We start from the raw sequence: 20,039 nt of genomic DNA, 5'->3' as shown, positions 1-20,039 counted from the left end.
TTGCAATGGCACTGAGAGCTGGTGCCTCAACACATGTCTTCTGTGCTTGGCTTCTCCCAGCACTTTTAGGCAGCACGAGGGGGTTGTGAGAGTGTGTGTGTGTGTGTGTGTGTGTGTGTGTGTGTGTGTGTGTGTGTCTCCCACTGAAGCTTAGCCATCCAAAGGGGACTATCTTGGGAACTGAAGACTTAGGCTTCACAATGAACTCACTGACCACACACAGGTTTCCCAATTGCATGTAGTGAGAAAGCGCCGCAGGAAGGGGGAGGGAATAAGGACAAAAAAAGGAAGTGTTGCACTGAAATGCCCCTGCAAGGTAATCAGTATGCTCACTTACTGACCAGGGAGAGGGTTGTCAGAGCCCAATGTTGGAGCCCCAAGGAACAGCGAAGGACAGCGGGTTGACGGGGAGCCTGGCGCAGTGGGGTAAGGTGGCTCCCATCCTGTGGTCCTCAAATGTGTCGGGTCACTACAGCACGTTTTCCTCCTTCAGCTTCCATGGCTGGCAGCTCGTGGTCCAGGTCAGTGAGGACCTGGGGGTTGGAAATGGGGACTGCTCGATGATGAAGGATGCCCGCTGAGGAGGTACCCAGGCAGTGACTCCAAGAGCCTGGGGGGGCACTCCCTGGCAGGTCTGAATTAGCCTAGGAATCAGCTGGCTTGCATGGGAAGTGTGCTGAGTTTTTCATGCCAGCCTGTGCATGTGAGAATTGAAACCTGGTTTGGACGTGGTCCCCCAAACTCGGATGCATTCAGAAGTGGTGCATGCAAGCAGTCATCCACAAGGGGAATCTGGGCAGACATTCTGCTGACAGCAGCTTATCTCAGAGCTCGCAGCAGTCACCTGCAGAGCCGTGAAATCGAGATTGACCGCATGCCCCAGGCCCCCGTGAGCTGGGAATCCAACCTCGTGCAAAGGTGCCCCACGTCCAGCACCGCTGGGGTCTCTGACCTCACCCAGTGGGCAGAGTCAGAGCCTGTATCTGAGCTGTGGTTCCTGTGCCTCGAGTTGGAGAAGCACTAAGAGATGGAGCCCAGCATCTTCCTTCCAGGCCACAGCTATATAAAGCTGAAATCTAAAGAGGAAGAGAACTCAGTCTGGTGAGAACTGAAAGAAGAAGAGAAAGTAGGTAGGCAGTCAACCCACCAGCAAAAATATGATACCAGGTTTTGTGTATAGGAAACACCCAGAATGGAGAGCGCATGGAGACGGAAAGGAGATTGGGGATTGCCAGGGATCTGGGGCAGGGAAACAGTGAGGGGTGGCTTAATGAGGATGGGGTCCCCTTTTGAGGGGGGATGAGAATGTTCTGGAACAAGACATGCATGATGGGGAAACATTGCAGAAATGCTAAAGGCTGCCAAGTTGTGCGCTTTAAAAGGGTGCATTTGGCACCATGTGAATTTTGCTTGGATTTTTTTTTAAGTTGAGGCAAAAATAAATGAAAGGAAGCAGGGAGACCTCCCTGGACTCCAGTTTTCTAGCCACGTCTGTGCGGACACCGGGAGCTGCCCCCTGATGGGTATGGAAGTAAACAGCACCCGGTCATGGTATACCCCAGCACCCAATGAATCATCCCGCCATTTATTCCATGCAGTGCCCAAATTGCCCTTCGGAGGGCTTGTCACGGTCCTTGGCCAAGAGCCGTACAACATGACTAGCGGTTTCATCCAAACAGCACTGTTTGACTCTGGACCCCTGTGCCTGCTGCTTTGGGGTATTGGATGACTCAGTTGCTTTTTTAAAGGCAAGTTTGCCATTTTGCTCCATCATGATGAGCAAGAAGCCAGCGGGGTTGTGAGGAAGAAGAATGGGGAACTGTCTGGCCAAGGCCAAGTTTCCCTATGCCATAGTGTAGGGCGTCCCATTCCCGTGAAGAGGGTGGGCATCCGCGGCCACTTGCAGCAGGGCATCTCGCCAGCAGGTGCGGCGGAAGGGCCTAAGAAGGAGATGCCAGCTCACAGGCCGGTGGATGGATGCCAAGAGCACGTGTGGCCAGATGGGGACCTCGGGAGCCTCAGAATGCGGTCCCCACGTCGCCCTGCCTCACCACCCACACTCCCCCTGATCAGGGGAAGCTCAGCCCCACTGGCAGGGCGCTTGACAAACTGCAAGTGTGAAAAGCAGAGCAGAGAGGAGGCAAGTCAAGCAGAGAGGGAGAGCGCGGTGGGCTTAGATGAGCACAGGGTCCTCCCCGACGGCCTCTGGGCTGCAGTGTGGAGGCCCCTCGGCGCCGAGCGCTGCTGACCAGACCTGGGAAGAGGCTGGGGGGGCAGATCCTGCTCACAGGTGGAGTAAGGCTGGTGCTTCCCCATTGCGCCGAGAAGGGATGGGGGGCTGGCAGGTAAGGGAAGTTGAAATAAGTCTGGTCCGTGGCTTTTATTTCCTCTTTGATAGTAAATGAGGTTTTTGCAGGAGGAGGCGGGCTCAGGGAGGTTGGGAGGCAGGAATCTGAGGCTGGGGGTTGTCCCGCATGCACATGGGTTGGGGAGGTGGTCACATTCTCCACCACTGGGCTCCAGCTGGGACAAGGTGGAGAAGGTGGGACAGGTCCAGGGGGAGAAAGGGCTTTGGAATCCAGATGAGACCGTCCACCCTTCACTCCACAGATAAGGCAGAGAAAGAGGCAGGTGCTGAAGGGTCCAGGAAGAGGTGAGGGTAGCCTGGTGCTGGTGGGCAGTCAGCACCTGGGACTGGGGTGTGACTGACGTGAGCAGGTGTCTGAGATGGGCAGTCAGGCAGTGACAGGGGGGACGGGATGTGCGAGGGCATTGGGGGCATGGTGACTGGACCTCCCCTGGGCAGACACTGCACAAGACTAAGTAGGGAAGGGATCGATCAAGGAAACATCTACAAGCGAAGAGCACAGGAGGGTAGGAAGCAAATTTGCACCCCCAGGAAACAAATACACCAAAAAGTCAGCTTTCCAGAGGTTTCCTCCGTGAATGTGAAGAAACTACAGAAAACGGGATCATGTCCCATAAAACAAGGGGAACCTCAAAGGAAAGGTCAAGCGTTAAAAGCGCATGTGGACGTGAGGGGTGAGCAGGAAGGAAACACGCGCGGAAAGATGGAAACATTCAGGGACATAGAACCTCATGGCAGGAGTATCAACAGCCCTAAATGCCATTAGGGGAAGGGGGCTCAGACCTGGGGCCATCACCCCAAACCCAAGCTGAGGGTCCCATTGAAGGTGGCTTTGTATGAGGGCACTTGGCTTTTGTGCTTGTGCTTTTAAAAACACGTTTAATGAACTGTATTTTAGAGCAGTTTGAGGTTCACAGAAAAATTATGCGGAAAGTCTGGGGGTTCCTATACACCCATTTGCCCTTGTGTATGGCCTCCCCTATTATTAGCACCCTGCAGCAATGTGCTATATCTGTTGCAACTGATGAGACAGTATTGACACATTATTATTGATTAATGCCCATACTTTGCAACAGGGTCCCTGTGGCTGTTGCACATTCTATGGGTTTGGACAAACGTAAGGGTGTATATCCACCATTATAGGATCATGCAGAGGAAATTCACTGCCCTAAATATCCACCAATATCAGGATGGAAATCTGACCCACCATTTCTTGTTCCACTCCCCAAAATCCAGTCCAATTCCTGCGGGAAAGTCAGAGCAATGAGAAACAGAGTGCCTGTCATTTCCCCCAAAATATCTTAAAATCAGTGCTGTGGGTCAGCCACGGCTTCAAGGCCTACGGAATCGTGGGCCAGTCAAGGTTCATACTGGACGACGTGCTGGTTTACAGGGAAGGCTCACCAGGGAAGAGGAAATCCCCACACACGCCGTCAGGGAGAGATACTGAAACTCCGTCTCAGGAAGTTGACTCTCCAGAAGAGAGAAGTCGGCCATATCGGTTCCTGGTTTTGAGGTCACACAGGCTTTGGAGTAGGTGGGGGGACGAAGGCTGGTCCCTGGAGGGGAGATTGGGCATCAGAGTCACTGAGAAATGACTAATCTCCCCAAAGATGCCGGCATCCTCATCCCCATGTAGTGGGCAGAACAAGGTCCCCAAAGATGTCCATGTCCTTCTCCTCGTGTGTGGACAGAATGACGTCCCTAAAAATTCCCAGGTGCTGAATGGAATAATGTCCCCCAAGTTGTCCACATCCTCAACCCCATGCGCTATGGATGTGTGGCCTTCCATGTGGTCGAGGACTGGCAGATACGATTCAGTTAAGGACCTCACCATGGGGATGATCCTGGCTTATCTGGCTGGGCTCCGTGTCATCACAGGCGTCCTTATAAGAGGGAGGCTGGGGTCCAAGGCAGAGGAGGACATGGGATGAAGGAAGCAGAGGTGGGCGTGACAAGCCATCAGGATAGAGAGGGACCCACAAGCCCAAAGGCACCTGTAGACGCTGCAGCGGACGAGGAAGCCAACTCTGTTGGGACCCTCCAGAAGGAAGCAGGTCTACCCACGCCTTGATCTGAGCCCCATGCAACCCTTGTGGGACTTGTGACCCCCAGAACCATAGGAGATCAAATGCACAGGTTTTGAAACGGCTGATGTAGTGGGAATCCGCTGCCACAGCACGAGGCAATGGGGCACAGCTCCCTTCAGGGGCAGGAAAGCACCCGCGTGGTCCCGCTCTGCGAAGGCTGTACATGCACATCGCGCTCAGACCGCGCATACACCACACAAGGGGCCAATTCTCTGCCTCTCCTCCTGTGCATGTCAATACCTCCCTCGTTGGATGAGAATGACGTAGTGAACACATCGTGGAAAATGGTCCGAGATACACAAGCTCCCAGCATCGAGAGGCTACAGATCAGTTTACAAAATGTCCTTGTGTATTGTTTATAAGACCATTCATAGTTGTAGGAATAGACATTACTTACATGTAACTCATATTATATATAAAATTGTACGTAAAGATAGATATTATCAATTAGATATGTCTTATAAATATACACCAGGGAATAATCAAGTGATTTGTGTGCCTACTTTTTTTACATATGACATCCCAAACTGTCGTAGTCCCACCGTCAGCAGAAGCTTGCTCTAGCACAGTGTGCTCCGGAGAGACGCTCCGCTCAGCGTGTAAAATGCGTGTGCAGAGCCCCGGGGCACTGGGGACCCATTTCCTGGGGACAGAGGAACAGCTATGGCTGGGGGCTCACAGTATCTTGGGGTGGAGAGGTGGGAAGCCCACTGAAACACGCTCCCGGCACGGGGACCTGATCCTCGGCCACGGTGCGCGGCGTTTTAGTGCCTAGGAGCCAGGGAGTTGCTCCTGCAAGGGACAGACTGAGGGAGGCAGGCGGTGACAGGAAGGTGGCCCCGTGCCCACACTTCAGGACAGGCTCTCAGTTCCCGAACCTGCAGCCCCTCGGCAGCTGACGGTGACCTCAGGCTGGCCACCACGCTGGAGGGGGCGATGCTTTTGCCCCTGCGTGAACATCGCCCTGAGGATGAGGAGAACATGGCTGGGATGTCTGCCCCCAGTCCCCCACCCCCATGAGAGCCGATTTCCTCAAAACATGCCTCTCTCCCTGCAGCACTTCCTTCTCCATCGGCCAGCCCCGTGGGCCCCCTGGCAACAGCCTTTCTGCTGTCTCTGTTTCTGCACCCGGCGTCCCTTCTGACCCAGGAGCACTGGGGTAAGTGTGTCCAAGCGCTGGACCCCATTCCTCACCGCCCTGTTCCATGTCATGGCCATGTGGGAACTCATGCCGATGCCTGTGTCCGATTTCATGGGACCTGCGTACGTGGGGTCGGCTGGCTGGCGTGCTCACCCGCTTCTGGGGAGGCTGATAAATGTCCATGCACTCTGCAGACGGAAAAACTGAGGCTCAGCCATGACTGAAGCTAATGACCGTCTTCAAAGGGTGGGGCCGGGATGAGGACCGGGTCAGCCCTGCATCAAAGGATCTCCTGGCCCCACCCATGGGCAAAGGGGTGTCGCCCAGCAAGGGGGTTGCAGGAGGGACTGAGTGACTTAAACAGAAGGACAGAGGAGATGAAAAGAGTAAGGACTCTGGAATCCTGGCAGGGGGCAAAGGCCACAGTAACTGGGTACAGTGTGCTGGGGAGGGAGCAGGAATCACCACGGCCTGGGGGGACTGATCACATCAGGGGTGATTCAGGAAGGAGAAAGGGTGTAGAAAGTGCAATTTAGAAGGAATTCAGGTGGTGGGTTGTCTTGAAAGTAGGCATTTCCTGGGCTGCTGTCTGTTAAAAAATCAGTGCTGACCAGTGGTGTGTGGGGAACAAGGACCGTGGTGGAGGGTCAGGTCCTAGAGACAGCAGGCTCCCTCCAGGTGGAACTCACCTGGTGGCAGGAGTTCATGCAGGTGCAGGAAGCTCATGTACAAGCGGCTCCCGGGGCTGGACAGGGACGCCATGATCCCCAAGGAACACGATCAGGGAACCCTCCCCAGGGCTGCGGCTCCTGAAATGACCGCTTGGGAACTGCTGGAGTACAGTTCGCTTTTGCAGCTCTTCACCAGCCTTGTTGGGGCAGAGACGTGATTGCTTTATGTAGCAGAAATGGAGACCAGGGAACAGAGAGGTTAAGCAATCCGCCGAAAGTCACACAGCTGGTGCGAGCTCAAACCCACATACGTCTTTCCAAACGTGGTTCTGTCTGAGTTGAAAATATGGATGGTGTGTGCACCCCTGTCTCTGTCCTCCCCAGCTCTCCCAAGACACTGTACAGGTTAATGGTGAGGTGGCTGCCTCCCTGTCCTGCATGAGGACTTATTGGGAACTGCACATGGAGTAGGATCGACTCCACTAGCTCTGGAGTCCCTGGGGGCAGGCAGGTGCAGGAGCTCGCTAACACCAGGAAGGAAGTGTTATTCCAGTGTATCTGCATTCCCAGAGGTCTGTTGACCGTTCAGGGTGTTCCTAGTTGGGTGTGAACTCGAGAGCTTTTATGGAACCCACAGGTTACAATGGAAGGTCCAAGATCTGTAGATGCCTTGGGGACCGATGTTGTTCATCTCAGAAGTTTGATGTGAAGGGAGGACTAAGCCTGTGGGAGACCATGGGGTTGCTGGGGAGGGAGGAGGGTCAAGAAGCCGAGGAGGTGACTCATCGGGTTTTAGGGCCCGGACACCCGGAGACAGGTGGTCCCTGCGAGGGGCGCACGGGTCCACAAGTGTGAGAGCGAGGCACCGCACAGAGACGCTGTGCAGAGTGGAGTGAATATACAGCAGAGAGCGGCCAGGCCATCGTAAAAGCAGTGCCCTAGCCCACGATGTCTGCAGCCGTCTGAGCAGGGAACCAACCCCCTGTCTACAGTAACCAGCCCGGGAAGCCAGCCCGCTGGCCCCAAGTCCGCCTTGTGGGAAGCAGATTGCTATCTCTAGAACAATCCAGGAAGCTAGCATAACTTCTGGAACAATCAGTCCAAAATGCCCAGGACTTGATCAATAACTGATGGGTTCCGTAGTCTTGTCTCTGCTTCCAACTTAGGATCAACCAGAGAGAGCTGAAAATGCTCTCCTAACCAGTCAGTTAGGATACCCTGCTTCTAGTTAGCCACCCACATCTTCTCCAGGCCAGCAGCCTCCGGCCGGGGCACAGCCCAGACTGCCTCTTGTCCACTATAAAACTTGCCCACTCCACGGCCCACTCTGCTAAATGCAAATGATGGCGGCGGAGTCCCTTACAATAGCCAGTTCTGAATACAGTCTGGTTGTTTCCACTTGATTGGTCTTTGTTGACTTCCACAGTAGATATCTCTGCTTGGAGAAAGGGCTAGGAGAGATGGAAAGGAAGGTGGTTCTGAGGATGCACCAATGTCCTGGGACCGCCTGGGAGCAGAGAAGGGGCGACAGCTTGTCCCAGCCCTGATCTTTGCTTTCAAGACATGGGACGTGTCTGTTTGGGGGAGTGGAGATGGGAAAAGAGTCATTTTTGCATCCAGTAACCACATCTTTCAGATTTTCCAGCAGTAGAGCCGATCCCCAGTCTAAAGATGAAGTTCGACCCCAGGAGAATGACGTTGACTTGGGACTGCCAAGAAAATGCCACCTACGTGGAATGTGTGATGTTTCACAAGGAAAAAGGACCAATTGCAATAATGGTAAGATGACTGTGATGTGCGCAGTTCTCGTCGATCTAGAAACAAGATAACAGGTACAAATGAAACACACGTGCATGACTTGGGGACATGTCTAAGAATGACAGCTCTAGATGCACAGCTCAGAGCTTCTGTGAGGTCAGACCCAGCAGAAGCTACAGGGACTTAAGGGGGTGGGACCCTCAAGGACAATCAGCTGCCCAAGGGACAGGAAATGGGGCTGGCTGGTAGGAGGAGAGACCCAGGGAGCAGGGATAGGTCCCAAGCAGACACTGGGATGCTCCCAGAATTCTCAGGGATATCTTTCAGTGGGATGTAATTTCCAACAGTAGTGATCCGGAGAAAAACAAATGGTTATTCTGCGACCTACAGACTTCTGTTCCCCTTCGGCGGGTGTTTCTTAGGGGAACTTCCTGCGTTGCCTGCATGGAAGGGCAGCCTTTGGTCAGTTGATCCATCAGAGATCACCCACATGGTAGACTTAATCCTCAGACAGAAATGGCAACAGTCCTGACAGTTCAGTGAAAATATACGGACTTGGATACAATGTAAGCATGAAGCCTGTGGGAGGCTGGTGGGTATGAGATAGGACAAGAAAACTCAATAACTTAAAAGAGGGTACGTTAAGCTCCACAAAGTGTAAAGCGATGAGGGATCTTGCTGCTCAAACGTGGTAACCCAGCATCCCCTGGGAGCTTGTTACAAATGCAGATTCGCAGGCCCCCATCTGGGACTAGCCAAATAGGAATCTGCTCTTTAACAGGATCCCTGAAATGTGAGCTGGATTCCGACCTTCTAAATGCTGCTATAGGCCATCAGGTTGGGGTCCCACCTTCAAGCTGGCCTGCAAGGCATCGCCCCAGAAAAGGCATATGGGGGAGATTTCACGAGGGGAAGCAGATGGTGTCACAGGGTTGATGTAAGAGCAAGGGACATGAAGCTGAGTGGAAAGAAGCCTGTTTTCCTAATTCTCTGGCTGGTTTTAACTTTGTAGCTTACGGACAAAAAATGTCGCTGCAAATTTCCAGACTCTTCTCTCCATGGAGGTGTCACACTCATGGTTACAGCAAATATCAGCCAAAGACTGATTTCAGAAAAGCTGGTCTACCCTAACCCAGGTAAGGAAAACATCACAGTGACCCTTCTGCACCCCCCCCCCACTTGCATGGAGTTGGATCTCCCCTTTTTCGACTTTATTGAAATATAATTGACACGCGGGAATTATGCATGTTTATGGTGTAGAAGTTTATGTTCTAATATACATATACAGTGAGAAACAATTACTACAATCAAGCCATCTACATATCCATCTTGTCACCTACTTGCCATTTTCTTTTATTATTTTTTGTGTTTGAAATATACTCTCAGTGAATTATGAGTAAGCAGTATGTTATTATTAACTATATATGTTAACAATATGCTGTACTTTAGATCTCCAGAATACATTCATCTTATAAAACAACCTTTGTACCCTGTGACCAATATCTTCCATCCCTCACCCTGACCCCCAGCAACCACCATGATACTCTCTGTTTCTATGAATTTGTCTATTTTAGATTCCACATATGAGTGAGGTCATACAGTATTTGTCTTTGTCTTTCTCTGACTTATTTCGCTTAGCATGATATCTTCTAGGTGGCTCTGTATTGTCCCAAATGACAGGATTTTCTTCTTTTTATGGCTGCATAATATTCCATTCTATATATGCACAAAATCTTCTTTATCCATTTACCTGTGTATGGATACTTAGGTTGCTCATGTTTTGTCTGTCGTGAATAACTATATAATGAACACAGGGTGCATAGATCACGTTCGGATCCAGATTTCTTTTCCTTTGGATTCAGAAGTTGGATGGCTGGATTACATGGTAATTCTATTTTGATTATTTTGAGGAACCTCCATGGTTTCCATAATAGCTGCACCAATTTCCATTCTCAAACAAAGGTTCCTTCTCTCTCCATCCTTGCCAACACTTATTATCTCATCTCTTTGATAACAGCCATCATAACAGGTGTGAGTTGATATCTCACTGTGGTTTTGATTTGCATTTCCCTGATGATTAATGATGTTGACCATCTTTTCATGTAGCTGTTGACCATTTGTATGGCTTCTTTGGGAAAATAAATATTCAGACCCTTTGCCTGTTTTTTAATCAGATTTGGGGTTTTTTGTTTGTTTTTGCTGTTGAGTTATTTGAGTTCCTTAAATATTTTGGATATTAACCCCCGATCAGATATCTATGGTTTGCAAATAACTGCTGCCATTCCATAGGATGCCTTTACATACTACTGATTACTTCCTTTGCTGTGCAGAAGCTTTTAGTCTGATGCAATCCCAACTGTCTAATTTTGTTTTTGTTGCCTGTGCTTTTGGTGTCATATCCAAAAAATCATTGCAAATCCAGTGACAAGAAGCCTTTTTCCTATGTTTTCTTCTAGTATTTTTACAGTTTCGGGTCTTATATTTAAGTCTTTAATCTACTTTGACTTGACTTCTGTATAGGGTGTGAGATAGGAATCCAGTTTCATTATCCTGCATATGAATATCCAGCTCTCCCGCAATCATTCAGTGAACAGGCAATCTTTCATCCATTGTGTGTTCTTGACCTTCCTGTCAAAGATTAGTTGAGTGTAAGTGTGCAGATTTACTCCTGAGCCTCTAATCTGTCCCGTTATCTATGTGTCTATTTTTATTCCAGTCCCACAGTATTACGATTTCTGTAGATAGGCAATATATTTTGAAATCAGGCAGTGTACTGATTCTCACTTTGTTCTTCTTGCTCAAGATTGCGTTGGCTACTTGAAGTCTTTTGCAGTTCTGTATGAATTTTGGGGTTGTTTTTCTCCATTTCTGTAAGGGATGCCATTGGGACTTTGACTGAAGTGATACATACATCACTTTGGGTACTATGGCTACTTTAACAATATTCTTTCCATCTATGAACATGGGATGCCTTTCCATTTATCTGCGTATTCTTTAATTTCTTTTATCAACATTTTATAACACTCATTGTAAAAGTCTTTCACACCTTTCGTTACATTTATTACTGTTTATTTTATTCTTTTTGATGCTATAGCAAACGGGGTTGTTTTCTTAATTTCCTTCTTGGATAGGTCGTTGTTAGTGAATAAAAATGCCACTGATCTTCATAGCTTAATTTTGTATCCCACAACTTTATTGAATTTTTTGGTTAGTTATAACTTTTCTTTGTTTAGTCTTTATGGTTTTCTACATGTATGACCACATTATCTGTAAACAGAGAGAATGGTACTTACTCCTCTCCAGTTTGGATGGCTTTATTTCTTTTTCTTGTCTAATTGCTCTGGCCATGACTTCCAGTACTATGTTGAATAGAAATGGCAAGAGAAGGTACATTTGTCTTGTCCCTGATTTTAGAGGGAAAGTTTTCAGTTTTTCACCATTGAGTATGATGTTATCTGTAGGCTTTTCTTATATGTAGGCTTTATCATGTTAAGGTAATTTCCTTCTCTACTCAAATTGTTGAGTTTTTATCACGAATGGATATTGAATTTCTGTCAAGTGCTTTTCATGCAGCTATTGAGATGATTATGTGGTTTTTCCTCTTTCATTCTGTTAATGTAGCTGATTATCAAATCCAATTGATTTGCACATGGTGAATCATCCTTGCATCCAGGGATAAATTCCACCTGGTTATGGTATGCAATCCTTCTAATGTGCTGTTAGGATTTGGTTTTCTAGTATTTTGTTCATGATTTTATTAGGAATCTTGGTCTGTAATTTTCCTGTGTCTTGTCTGGCTCTGGCATCGGTGTGATGCTGTCTTTATAAAATGATTTTGAAAGTGTTACCTCTTCTATTTATTGGAAGAGTTTAAGGATATCTATTTATTTTTCTTGGAATGCTTGGCAGACATTCAAACCATGAAACCATCTGCTCCATCCCCTTTTAATTCTCATGCATAACATATTTTATCTCTGCCTTTTCCCAGGTGAGGAGGGCACAGCTGCCCAAAACTTCTCCTGTTTCATCTACAATGCGTATTTCATGAACTGCACTTGGGCAAAGGGTCAAGCAGCCCCCGATGATGTCCAATATTTTTTATATATACGAGACTCCAGGTAAGTATTGACCTCATGCACAAAACCATAAAAAATACAGGGAAGGGGGGTGAAATGCCTTGAATCTTCTGATTCCAAAGTATTTGGAATCTTACAGGAGAAAAATTGAAAGAGAGTGTCCTCGTTACATAGACGACTTGAAAATCCACGTGGGATGTCACCTCAAAGACCTCTCAGGATTGACTTTTCATAATTATTTCCTGGTTAATGGTACCAGTCAAAGAACAGGAATCCAGTTCTTCGATTCCATTTTGTCATTAAAGGCAATAGGTGAGGACAAGGACTTGTGATTTAATGTGGTTAATACACCAGATTCCTGGGATGTCGTAACAAACGACAAATTGGAAGGCTTAATGTGATGGAAATGTACTGTCTCACAGTTACGGAAGCCAGAAACCCAAAAGCAAAGAATTGTCAGGGTTACTTCCTTCTGGGTGTTCTAAAGATTCTCTGCTCCCTGCCTCTGTCCTAGCTTCTGGTGACATCAGGAATCCTTGTTGTGTAGACCCACCGGTCCCGTCCCTGCCTCCATCTCCACGAGGCTTCTCCTCTGTGTCTGTGTGTCTCCTCTTCTAAGGAGACCAGTTATTGGATTTAAGCCTCCCCTTAATCCGTGCTGACTTCATCTCAAGATCCTTAATTATGTCTGACATTATTTCCAAATAAGGTCACCTTCTGAGGTTCTGGGTGGACAGAAGTGTCCAAGCCACTACAATATACTCATGTCACTTGTTTGTTTTAGAGTTTGCCAAAATTAGGGATGCATCCGTTTGCTTGTTCCTTTTGGTCCTATGGAAGAATATGGCCACATACCCAGGACAGAAGTCGGCCACAGTGTCTCCCCAATCCTTTTACTCTGAATCAAAAGCAGTGACAAGATGAGACTGCACCGTGGGTGGGCTCCCACCCCTCAGAACAAGAGGGCCCTTCCACTCCCCCTGGAGCCCCCAGGGGTCTGGCACTAACACAGCCTGTATATGCAGCCCCTGTACCCCAGGACCAAAGAGTGGGAAGATTAGGTAGGTGTGGGGGGCGGTGCTGGTCGCTTCATGGACCTGCCCCATATGGTAGCAGCACAGCTTTCTCTTGCATTTTGGGGGACTCGGTCATTCATGTCCCCAAATTAGAAAGTCACCCCCCAGAAAAGCAAGCAAGCAGATTCTAGACCAGATCCTCCAGCTGGGCTTCAGAGGTTCCCAGATTGCTTACTGGGTGCTCCTTGGGTGCTCAGGTAACTTGTTAGGATCCCTTAAGAATTCCCAGGTCCCCGTGGCTAATCCCACCCACTCCCAGAGCAGGGCGAGGTGGATGTCATTGGGAATTTGCAGAGGAAAATTCAGCAAATGCCAACTCTTGGGTTAACCTTCAGAGGCCACGAGTCCCCCGGCCTCTGGGCTCACTTGTTGGGGGAGCTGCGCAGGCGTGTCCCTAGCCAGGGGCAGGTGTACTGGCCAAGCCTGCCCCCTGCTGTCTGCGATTCCTCACTGCAGGACAAACCTCTCCCGGGGCCTTAATCCGGCCACCCTCCTGCCAAAAGAATCCCCATCTGTTTTCTCCCCGCATGTTCCTAGCATTTTTATTTAACCCAAGAAATCCAACTATTATGCAAAATGCAATCCTGTGATATCGTAATTTATAATAATATATATTTGCTCTTTGTCCCAGTTCCTGTCTCCCAGCTCCTAAAACGCTTGGAATTTCCTGTGAAGGAGTTCGACAAAGGTGTCTTTTGTTATGGGAAGAAGTGACTCTGAGAAAGCCCCCAAGGAAGGGGGCTGGTTGCCAGGGGAACGAAGCCCAGGATCAGAGGGTGGACCGTTCAGCCCCACCCGCTGACCTCCGGGGTGGGGAGAAGGGCTGGGGATTGAATGCATCCCAGTGGCCAAGGATTTAATCAGTCAAGCCTACAAATGACGCCTCCATAAAACTAAAAGGGTTTGTAGAGCTTCTGGTTTGGTGAAGGCGTGGAGATTCGGGAACTTAGCCGCTCAGAGAGGGTGTGAAAGGTCCGTGCCCCTTTCCCCTGCCTGGCCCCCTGCATGTCTTCCCTCCAGCTGTTCCTGAGTTACATCCTTTTACGATAAACCCGGGATTTAATGGGTAAACTGTTCCTCTGAGTTCTGGGAGCTGATCTAGCAAATAAATTGAACCCAAGGAGGAGTTGGATCAGAAGTGCAGGCTGGGACAGTGCCTCGAAATCTGAAAGTGAAATATATGCCCAGATGCGTGGAAATGTAGATTTCCCCAAGGAAGGGAATTCATACGGCCATGTCCAAGAGTCCCTGAAAGGGTTCCAGCCAAGGCTCACGTTTTAGGATGGAATGGCTGCTGACCAGGGTGGGACCAGATGCAGAACTCCCATCCTGCTTCTTGCTGAAGCCACTGTAGCGGCCACAGGCGGACGTCTGTTTACCGTTGAAGGACGGGCTCCTTGACCTGTGCAGACATGCCTCCACTCCCCCAGCCAGAAACCATGCCTTTACCAGCCCCATGAGGACTCCATGTCCCCAGACCCCCGTCTTTACCCCCTTCCCTTGCCTTGGGTACGCCGGCCCCTCCCCACAGCCTGCTGGCCGGCTCACAGGTGCACACTGTCAGCCCTGCACAGATGCGACCTCCTCCATCCCCCCTGAGAATCTGGAACCGTCTGTCAGAGCCTAAGCACCTCTTCCCATCCTGAGCCATCATCCTGGTATCAGCCCTTCTTTTCAGCTCTTTCTCTCTCCAGGGCTCTGTCCCAGGCTGGCCTCTCCAGGAGGACCCCTGTGCCCACACAGTCTCTTGCAAAGCCAGCCTGTCTTCTACCTGCAGGCTTGCTGATCCGTAGGTTGCTCCAGGCCACTAATGACATGTCAAAGGAGCATCCCTCCAAGCGCGTCACCGCCTCCCTCCCCAGGTCTTCCGGACCCCCCCAGAGCAGCCTGGTGCTCATCCCCAGGGGAGCCGGCCCCCTCCAACACCCCACCCCACCACCGCACCTCCCGGTGGCCTCCTGGAGCTGGCTGGCAGAGCCGGGGCTCTCCTGCATGGCCCAGAGGACGCTCTCCAGCTCAGGGGTGTGACCTGGGTCCTCATTGCAGAGAGATACAGCCCTCCCCACAATGTCACCGTGCACTGCAACGAATCGCACTGCCTCATTCGCTGGGAGAAGCCCAGGACCCTGCAGAGCCTGACCGGCTGGGAGTTCCAGTACCAGCTGGACATTCAGAGGCAGGTAAGTGGATGCCATTCCTCCTGGGGGCACCGCAGCAACCCTAGGGCCATGGGAGGGCCGGGCCGCGGGCAGTGGCTCAGACGGGGCACAATGGAGCAGCACAGGGCTCCTCCTGGTACAGGCGCCCACCGTCCAGGCAGGCGGAGTCCAGCACCACGGGCACGGGGGTCTCAGCCCTCCCTTGGCCATCCTGGTTTCCCAGCTGCATCAAAGGGAGATGAGGCAGAACCTGGGAAAAAAAACCCAAATGCAGAAAAATGAACCCTCCTTTTTTTTTTTTTTTAGAGCACCATGCAACATAGTGGAAATCAGCTGGTGAGTGGAACTCTGACCCACAACCCACCCTATGGTGTAACTGTCCATTAGTCAAATGGACACACACACCATGCACACCTGGCAGATGGTGGCCATGCCTGGGGACAAGCATAACTCTGAGATGACGTTGAGGTTTAAGATTTAGGTTTATTTCCTCCAGAGCACCTGTAGATCATTGTTGCCCTTTTTGATCAAGGGTCAGGACCTCTGTGAGCTCGGAATCCTCCTCCGTCTGGTGAGGAATTTTAACTGGGTTACCTGAGTATCAGTAGGTGGGACCTCCCCCCTCTACTGGCCTGTTTCTCCTGCTGCGGCTGCTACGTATTTTCAGCATGTATGTTCACAATCCTTGAGACCCCAGGAATGGTTTTCTCAGTGGATGGAGGGATCTGTCATTGTTTTGCACTTGAGCATTCCTCCCGAGCCTTCCGTACACAGAGACACGTGTTAACGTTATAAACCACCTATTTCTGGACAGCACGGCAGCCGCGTAGCATGAATGAACAATAGCTTTTGCTTCCCTTACAGAATGGCCTTGGTGTCCTATAAAGGCGGGAGAGCGTGTTCATCTCTCCTCTGTTTTGGACGTGCCGTTTGACGCCCTCGTTGTCTGAGCACAGCTGACAACCCTTACTTTCCATCTCCTCCAAAGATTGAGGTGTCTGGTGACGCAGAAAATAAATACAACTTTCCGAGCCCGGAGCCCAGGGGGAAACATGCGGTGAGGGTGAGAACCTCAGACTCGCGGATCCAGCACTGGAGCGCGTGGAGCAGACCCGTGGAGTTCGGTAGGTGCTTGCAGGGACTCACTGCCCAGTGTGACCTGGGAGCTGCTTCCCGGGGAGCTCAGGGAGCCGGGGTGTTCGGGTGGCCTCGCTCCCCGGGGACTCCGCAAAGGCTGATGAGGTGACTCCAAAGGAGGGCAGGCACCTAGCCTCTTTCCTAAGGCGCCTGCCCACCTGGGAGCCATCGGTTGGTCCTGGTCCCGACAGCCACCTGCCGCGGTTCCTGGTCAGGGAACACCTATCTCAGCTCTGCGGCTGTTTCCTCCTCATCAGGACAGAACTCGTCCAGAGAACTAATGCAGACACACCCGGCAGGCTTCCTACCACTGACTTTCACAAGCCAGCAAGGAGTTAGATGTTTGTAACACCCATCATGTGCTTGGAAGCTACATTACCGGCACCCCCTCACCCTCCCCACATTTTCAAATGTAGTATTTCAGCCACTAGGGTGATGCCTACAGTATTTTTGGTTTTCCTGATTCAAGATGAATGACTTTGGTAACGGCCAGTGTAAAATTGATCTGACATAGTTAATTCAGCAGGAAATCAATCATAAATGACCACGGGCAGCTAAGGAATATATTTGCAACATTCCACTTGCAATCGTGGGCTCTTAGCTGTGACACTGAAAGCAGACACAAAAAAAGAAAAGAAAATAGTTAAACCGGACTTCATCAAAATGCAAAACTTTTGTGCAGCAAAGGACACGCAGACCTTCCAGAGGCAACTCATGCAACGGGAGATGTGGGCAAGTCGTATATCCGATAAGGGACCAAGGATCCAACATATAGAAAGTACTCTGAGTAGCCAACAAGAACACGAACAACTCAATTTAAAAATGGGCTTTAAAAAGGGACAAAAAAGGAAAAAAAAAATCAGACATTTCCAGGAATAGAGTTTTCAACACAGGGCACATTTTATCTGTCCGTGTAGAAAACTCCCACAAGAGCAGACACAAAAATTGGTTAAAAACAACCTGGATAGAATTGTGTTTGTCAATGAGAGTTTTAAATACAAACAGATAAAATGTGTCCTATTATAAAAACAATTAATGTAAAAAGCGCATATTACAGTTGATAGGCAACAGTAAAAGCTTAATCGTGGATGCGAGTCAACTTTGTTTAAACTGTTTGCCTGGAAATTTGGAGAGGGGGGCGGTTCGGTCCATCTTTAAATTGGGGAGTCATGGGCTCAGAGTATTTTATATGTTTGGGATTCATTCTCATGGGGTTGGTTTGTGTCGTGAGCATCTTCTTGATGGTTTCAGGACTGGGTACCACCTTTGATTAGATTTCCCTCCTGGTCTGAGCATCTTTCTGTAGCCAGGAACTAAGGAAAACTTAGTAAAGGAAGGGAAATATGGAATGTGGTGAGCTAGCCATGTGTGGACAGTTTGTTCCAGGGGGCTGGTGGGTCCCCCTCTCTCCGCAGGCTCCGAGGAAACAGAAGCCAGCCTCGTGCATGTGTATGTGCTGGTGGTCCTGGGAACCCTCGCGTGCGCCCTGCTGCTCGGCTGCCTTTTAAAAAGGTAACCCCAGGAAGAGGCTGGTGTCAGCCCTGCAGATGAGAGAGACGAGAGAGGCTCCTTCGCAGGCCTGCCAGCTTCTCCCGTCAGGAGAAACGCGCCTGCCGAAGGTCCAGGAGGAACCAGCAGTGGGTTCGTCCATGGGTTTTCTACCGGAAAACCTGTCTTGGAGAGGGAGGCACGTCAGAGAGCTGGAGCAACAGAGAATGACAGAGCGGCCCGGCGCGGGGCTTGGGTGGAACTCAGACGGCCGGTGGTGGAGCCACTGAGCCACGTGGTCCGGCGGGCAGCAGACGGGGTCCCATCCTGGTGCCGTGGGCCATGTGAGGCCCACCCTCCTGGCCCCACACTGCAGCCGGACATGGCACCTCCTCAGGGTCAGCTGCGCTCACGGGGGTCCCCATCGGCCTCCTGTGCTGCATCCCCTTCCCTCCAGCGCCACCCCACCCCCAGCCATCAATGTGCCCCCATATGTCTTACCGGACCCTCGGGGTCCAGAAAGCCTGCCCTCTTCCTGGAAGGCCTCCTGGGATCCCAGCCTGCAGAGGCACGTCCACCCCTACTGTCAGGAGGCTCCCCTGTGGGAGGCTTATACCAGGGGGTCAGCACCAGGCAGGGTGTGGGGGCGCCACGGCAGGGCTGCCGAGCAAACCCCGCGTGCGTAGGACAATCACTTCTCGGCGGCAGGCACTGCACAGAGATCTGAGGCTGCCGTCCGAGCACCTGCGATGCTTGTCCTGAAGAGACAAGCCCAGATGCTTCTCCCGAGGCCCGGCAGAGCGGCCCCTTTGGTGCAAGAGGAAGTTGAGCCCCTGGGCCTGCCCCTCACACCGTCTTTGTCTCATAGGGTCATTGGGAAGTACAAGCTGTTTCCACCGATTCCACGGATCAAAGATAAACTGACGGATAACCATCAGTCCGACCAGCAGGTGCATACAGGGTGGGAACAGGATGGCGGAGGGGAAAGGGACCCTGGGGCTGCCCTGTAGTGTCCGAGCCCAGCCGAGGGACCCCAGCGTCACGGGCCCCAGGACCTTAGCACCTCCTCCACCCTCCCACCCCGTCAGCAGCTGTCCCAGGGCAGATGAGATCCGAGGTGCAGCGGATCTCAGCACCCCTCACTTACTGTGCTCTGGCCGGCCACTGCCCACGGGCTCCTGACCAGCGGACACCCGTCCTTTCTGTCCTCAGATGATCTGGGAGAAGTTCCCACCCAGCGCAGGCAGAGGGGACAATGAAGAGGTCTTAACCGTGGAGGAAGTGACGGAGGCCCCCACAAGCCCCTGACTTCTCATGCCCACACCCCCAGACGTTCTGGAAGCCATTTTTTGTTCTGTTTTGAGCATTTGTATAGCTTTCCATTTTTGTACTTAAAACAGTGATTTTTGCAAAGATGCTTGCATTTGGAGGGGCTGCTCCACATCCTTGATCCCGACCCGGTGATGAGCCCTCTCTGTCCCCTGGGGAGCAGGGGACCTTCCTCACAGAGGGTCGCATCTGGTCACAGAGCCTCGGCTCTCCCAGTGGGGACACGCTGCTTGTCCACTCCCACCATCAGCTGCTGTCAGGCAGACGATGGGTTTGCTAACAAATGGCCCAAACCCAGTGATGTGACGCCACACAGATCTACCATCTCATGGCTCGTGGACACACCACCTCCCCATATTAGGACCCTTGTGACCATGTCAGCCCAGCCGAATATTCCAGGGTTGTCCATTTCAAGATCCTGAACTTTGTCATTTCTGCAAATTCCCTTTAGCCTCGTAAGGTCACATATTCACAAACTCATGGGTGAGGACATGGAGTCGTTGGGGACCTTATTCTGTCCACACACAGGGTGGTGAGGAAATGGGCATCCCTGGGGACCTTATTCTGTCCCCCACGAGCAGGGGTGAGGACACGGACTATTTGGGGGTGTCATTCTGTCCCCCACGAGCAGTAACTGGCCACCATTCAGACACTGAGCGTGCCAGAGAACAATAGCCCAGCAGTATGACAGCTGATGCCACGGTGCCAGGGGACTTCAGAGGGAAGAGACGTCCCCGGGGCGTGGG

General features: G+C 51.0%; 2 protein-coding genes across 2 annotated transcripts; both read left to right on the top strand.

Moving 5' to 3' along the window:
* Window positions 1-324: 324 nt before the first annotated feature.
* LOC130682122 (granulocyte-macrophage colony-stimulating factor receptor subunit alpha-like) lies at window positions 325-8,058 on the top strand. Its single transcript, XM_057496253.1, has 3 exons — window positions 325-426; window positions 5,516-5,617; window positions 7,907-8,058. Exons 1-3 carry the CDS (start codon window positions 366-368, stop codon window positions 8,056-8,058), a joined length of 315 nt encoding a protein of 104 aa, XP_057352236.1. The 5' UTR covers window positions 325-365.
* A 676-nt stretch (window positions 8,059-8,734) lies between these two features.
* LOC130678895 (granulocyte-macrophage colony-stimulating factor receptor subunit alpha-like) lies at window positions 8,735-20,039 on the top strand. Its single transcript, XM_057496245.1, has 9 exons — window positions 8,735-9,164; window positions 12,017-12,146; window positions 12,244-12,416; window positions 15,227-15,360; window positions 15,646-15,675; window positions 16,328-16,463; window positions 17,892-17,988; window positions 18,833-18,914; window positions 19,177-20,039. The coding sequence occupies exons 1-9, from the start codon at window positions 9,104-9,106 to the stop codon at window positions 19,270-19,272; spliced, it is 939 nt and encodes a 312-aa protein (XP_057352228.1). The 5' UTR covers window positions 8,735-9,103; the 3' UTR covers window positions 19,273-20,039.

This window comes from Manis pentadactyla, chromosome Y, assembly GCF_030020395.1.
Source record: "Manis pentadactyla isolate mManPen7 chromosome Y, mManPen7.hap1, whole genome shotgun sequence".
NCBI classification, from domain to species: Eukaryota; Metazoa; Chordata; class Mammalia; order Pholidota; family Manidae; genus Manis; species Manis pentadactyla.
Note: the sequence above shows the minus strand (reverse complement) of the source record. Positions and strands in the feature narration are given on the sequence as shown.

Coding starts and splice junctions, on each gene's coding strand:
- LOC130678895 (XM_057496245.1), top strand. CDS start 9,104: ATGGTTACAGCAAATATCAGCCAAAGACTGATTTCAGAAAAGCTGGTC. Junction 12,417..15,226: donor TTTGTCATTAAAGGCAATAG/GTGAGGACAAGG, acceptor TCCTCATTGCAG/AGAGATACAGCCCTCCCCAC. Junction 17,989..18,832: donor CTCGGCTGCCTTTTAAAAAG/GTAACCCCAGGA, acceptor TTTGTCTCATAG/GGTCATTGGGAAGTACAAGC.
- LOC130682122 (XM_057496253.1), top strand. CDS start 366: ATGTTGGAGCCCCAAGGAACAGCGAAGGACAGCGGGTTGACGGGGAGC. Junction 427..5,515: donor GGGGAGCCTGGCGCAGTGGG/GTAAGGTGGCTC, acceptor CTCTCCCTGCAG/CACTTCCTTCTCCATCGGCC. Junction 5,618..7,906: donor TCTGACCCAGGAGCACTGGG/GTAAGTGTGTCC, acceptor CACATCTTTCAG/ATTTTCCAGCAGTAGAGCCG.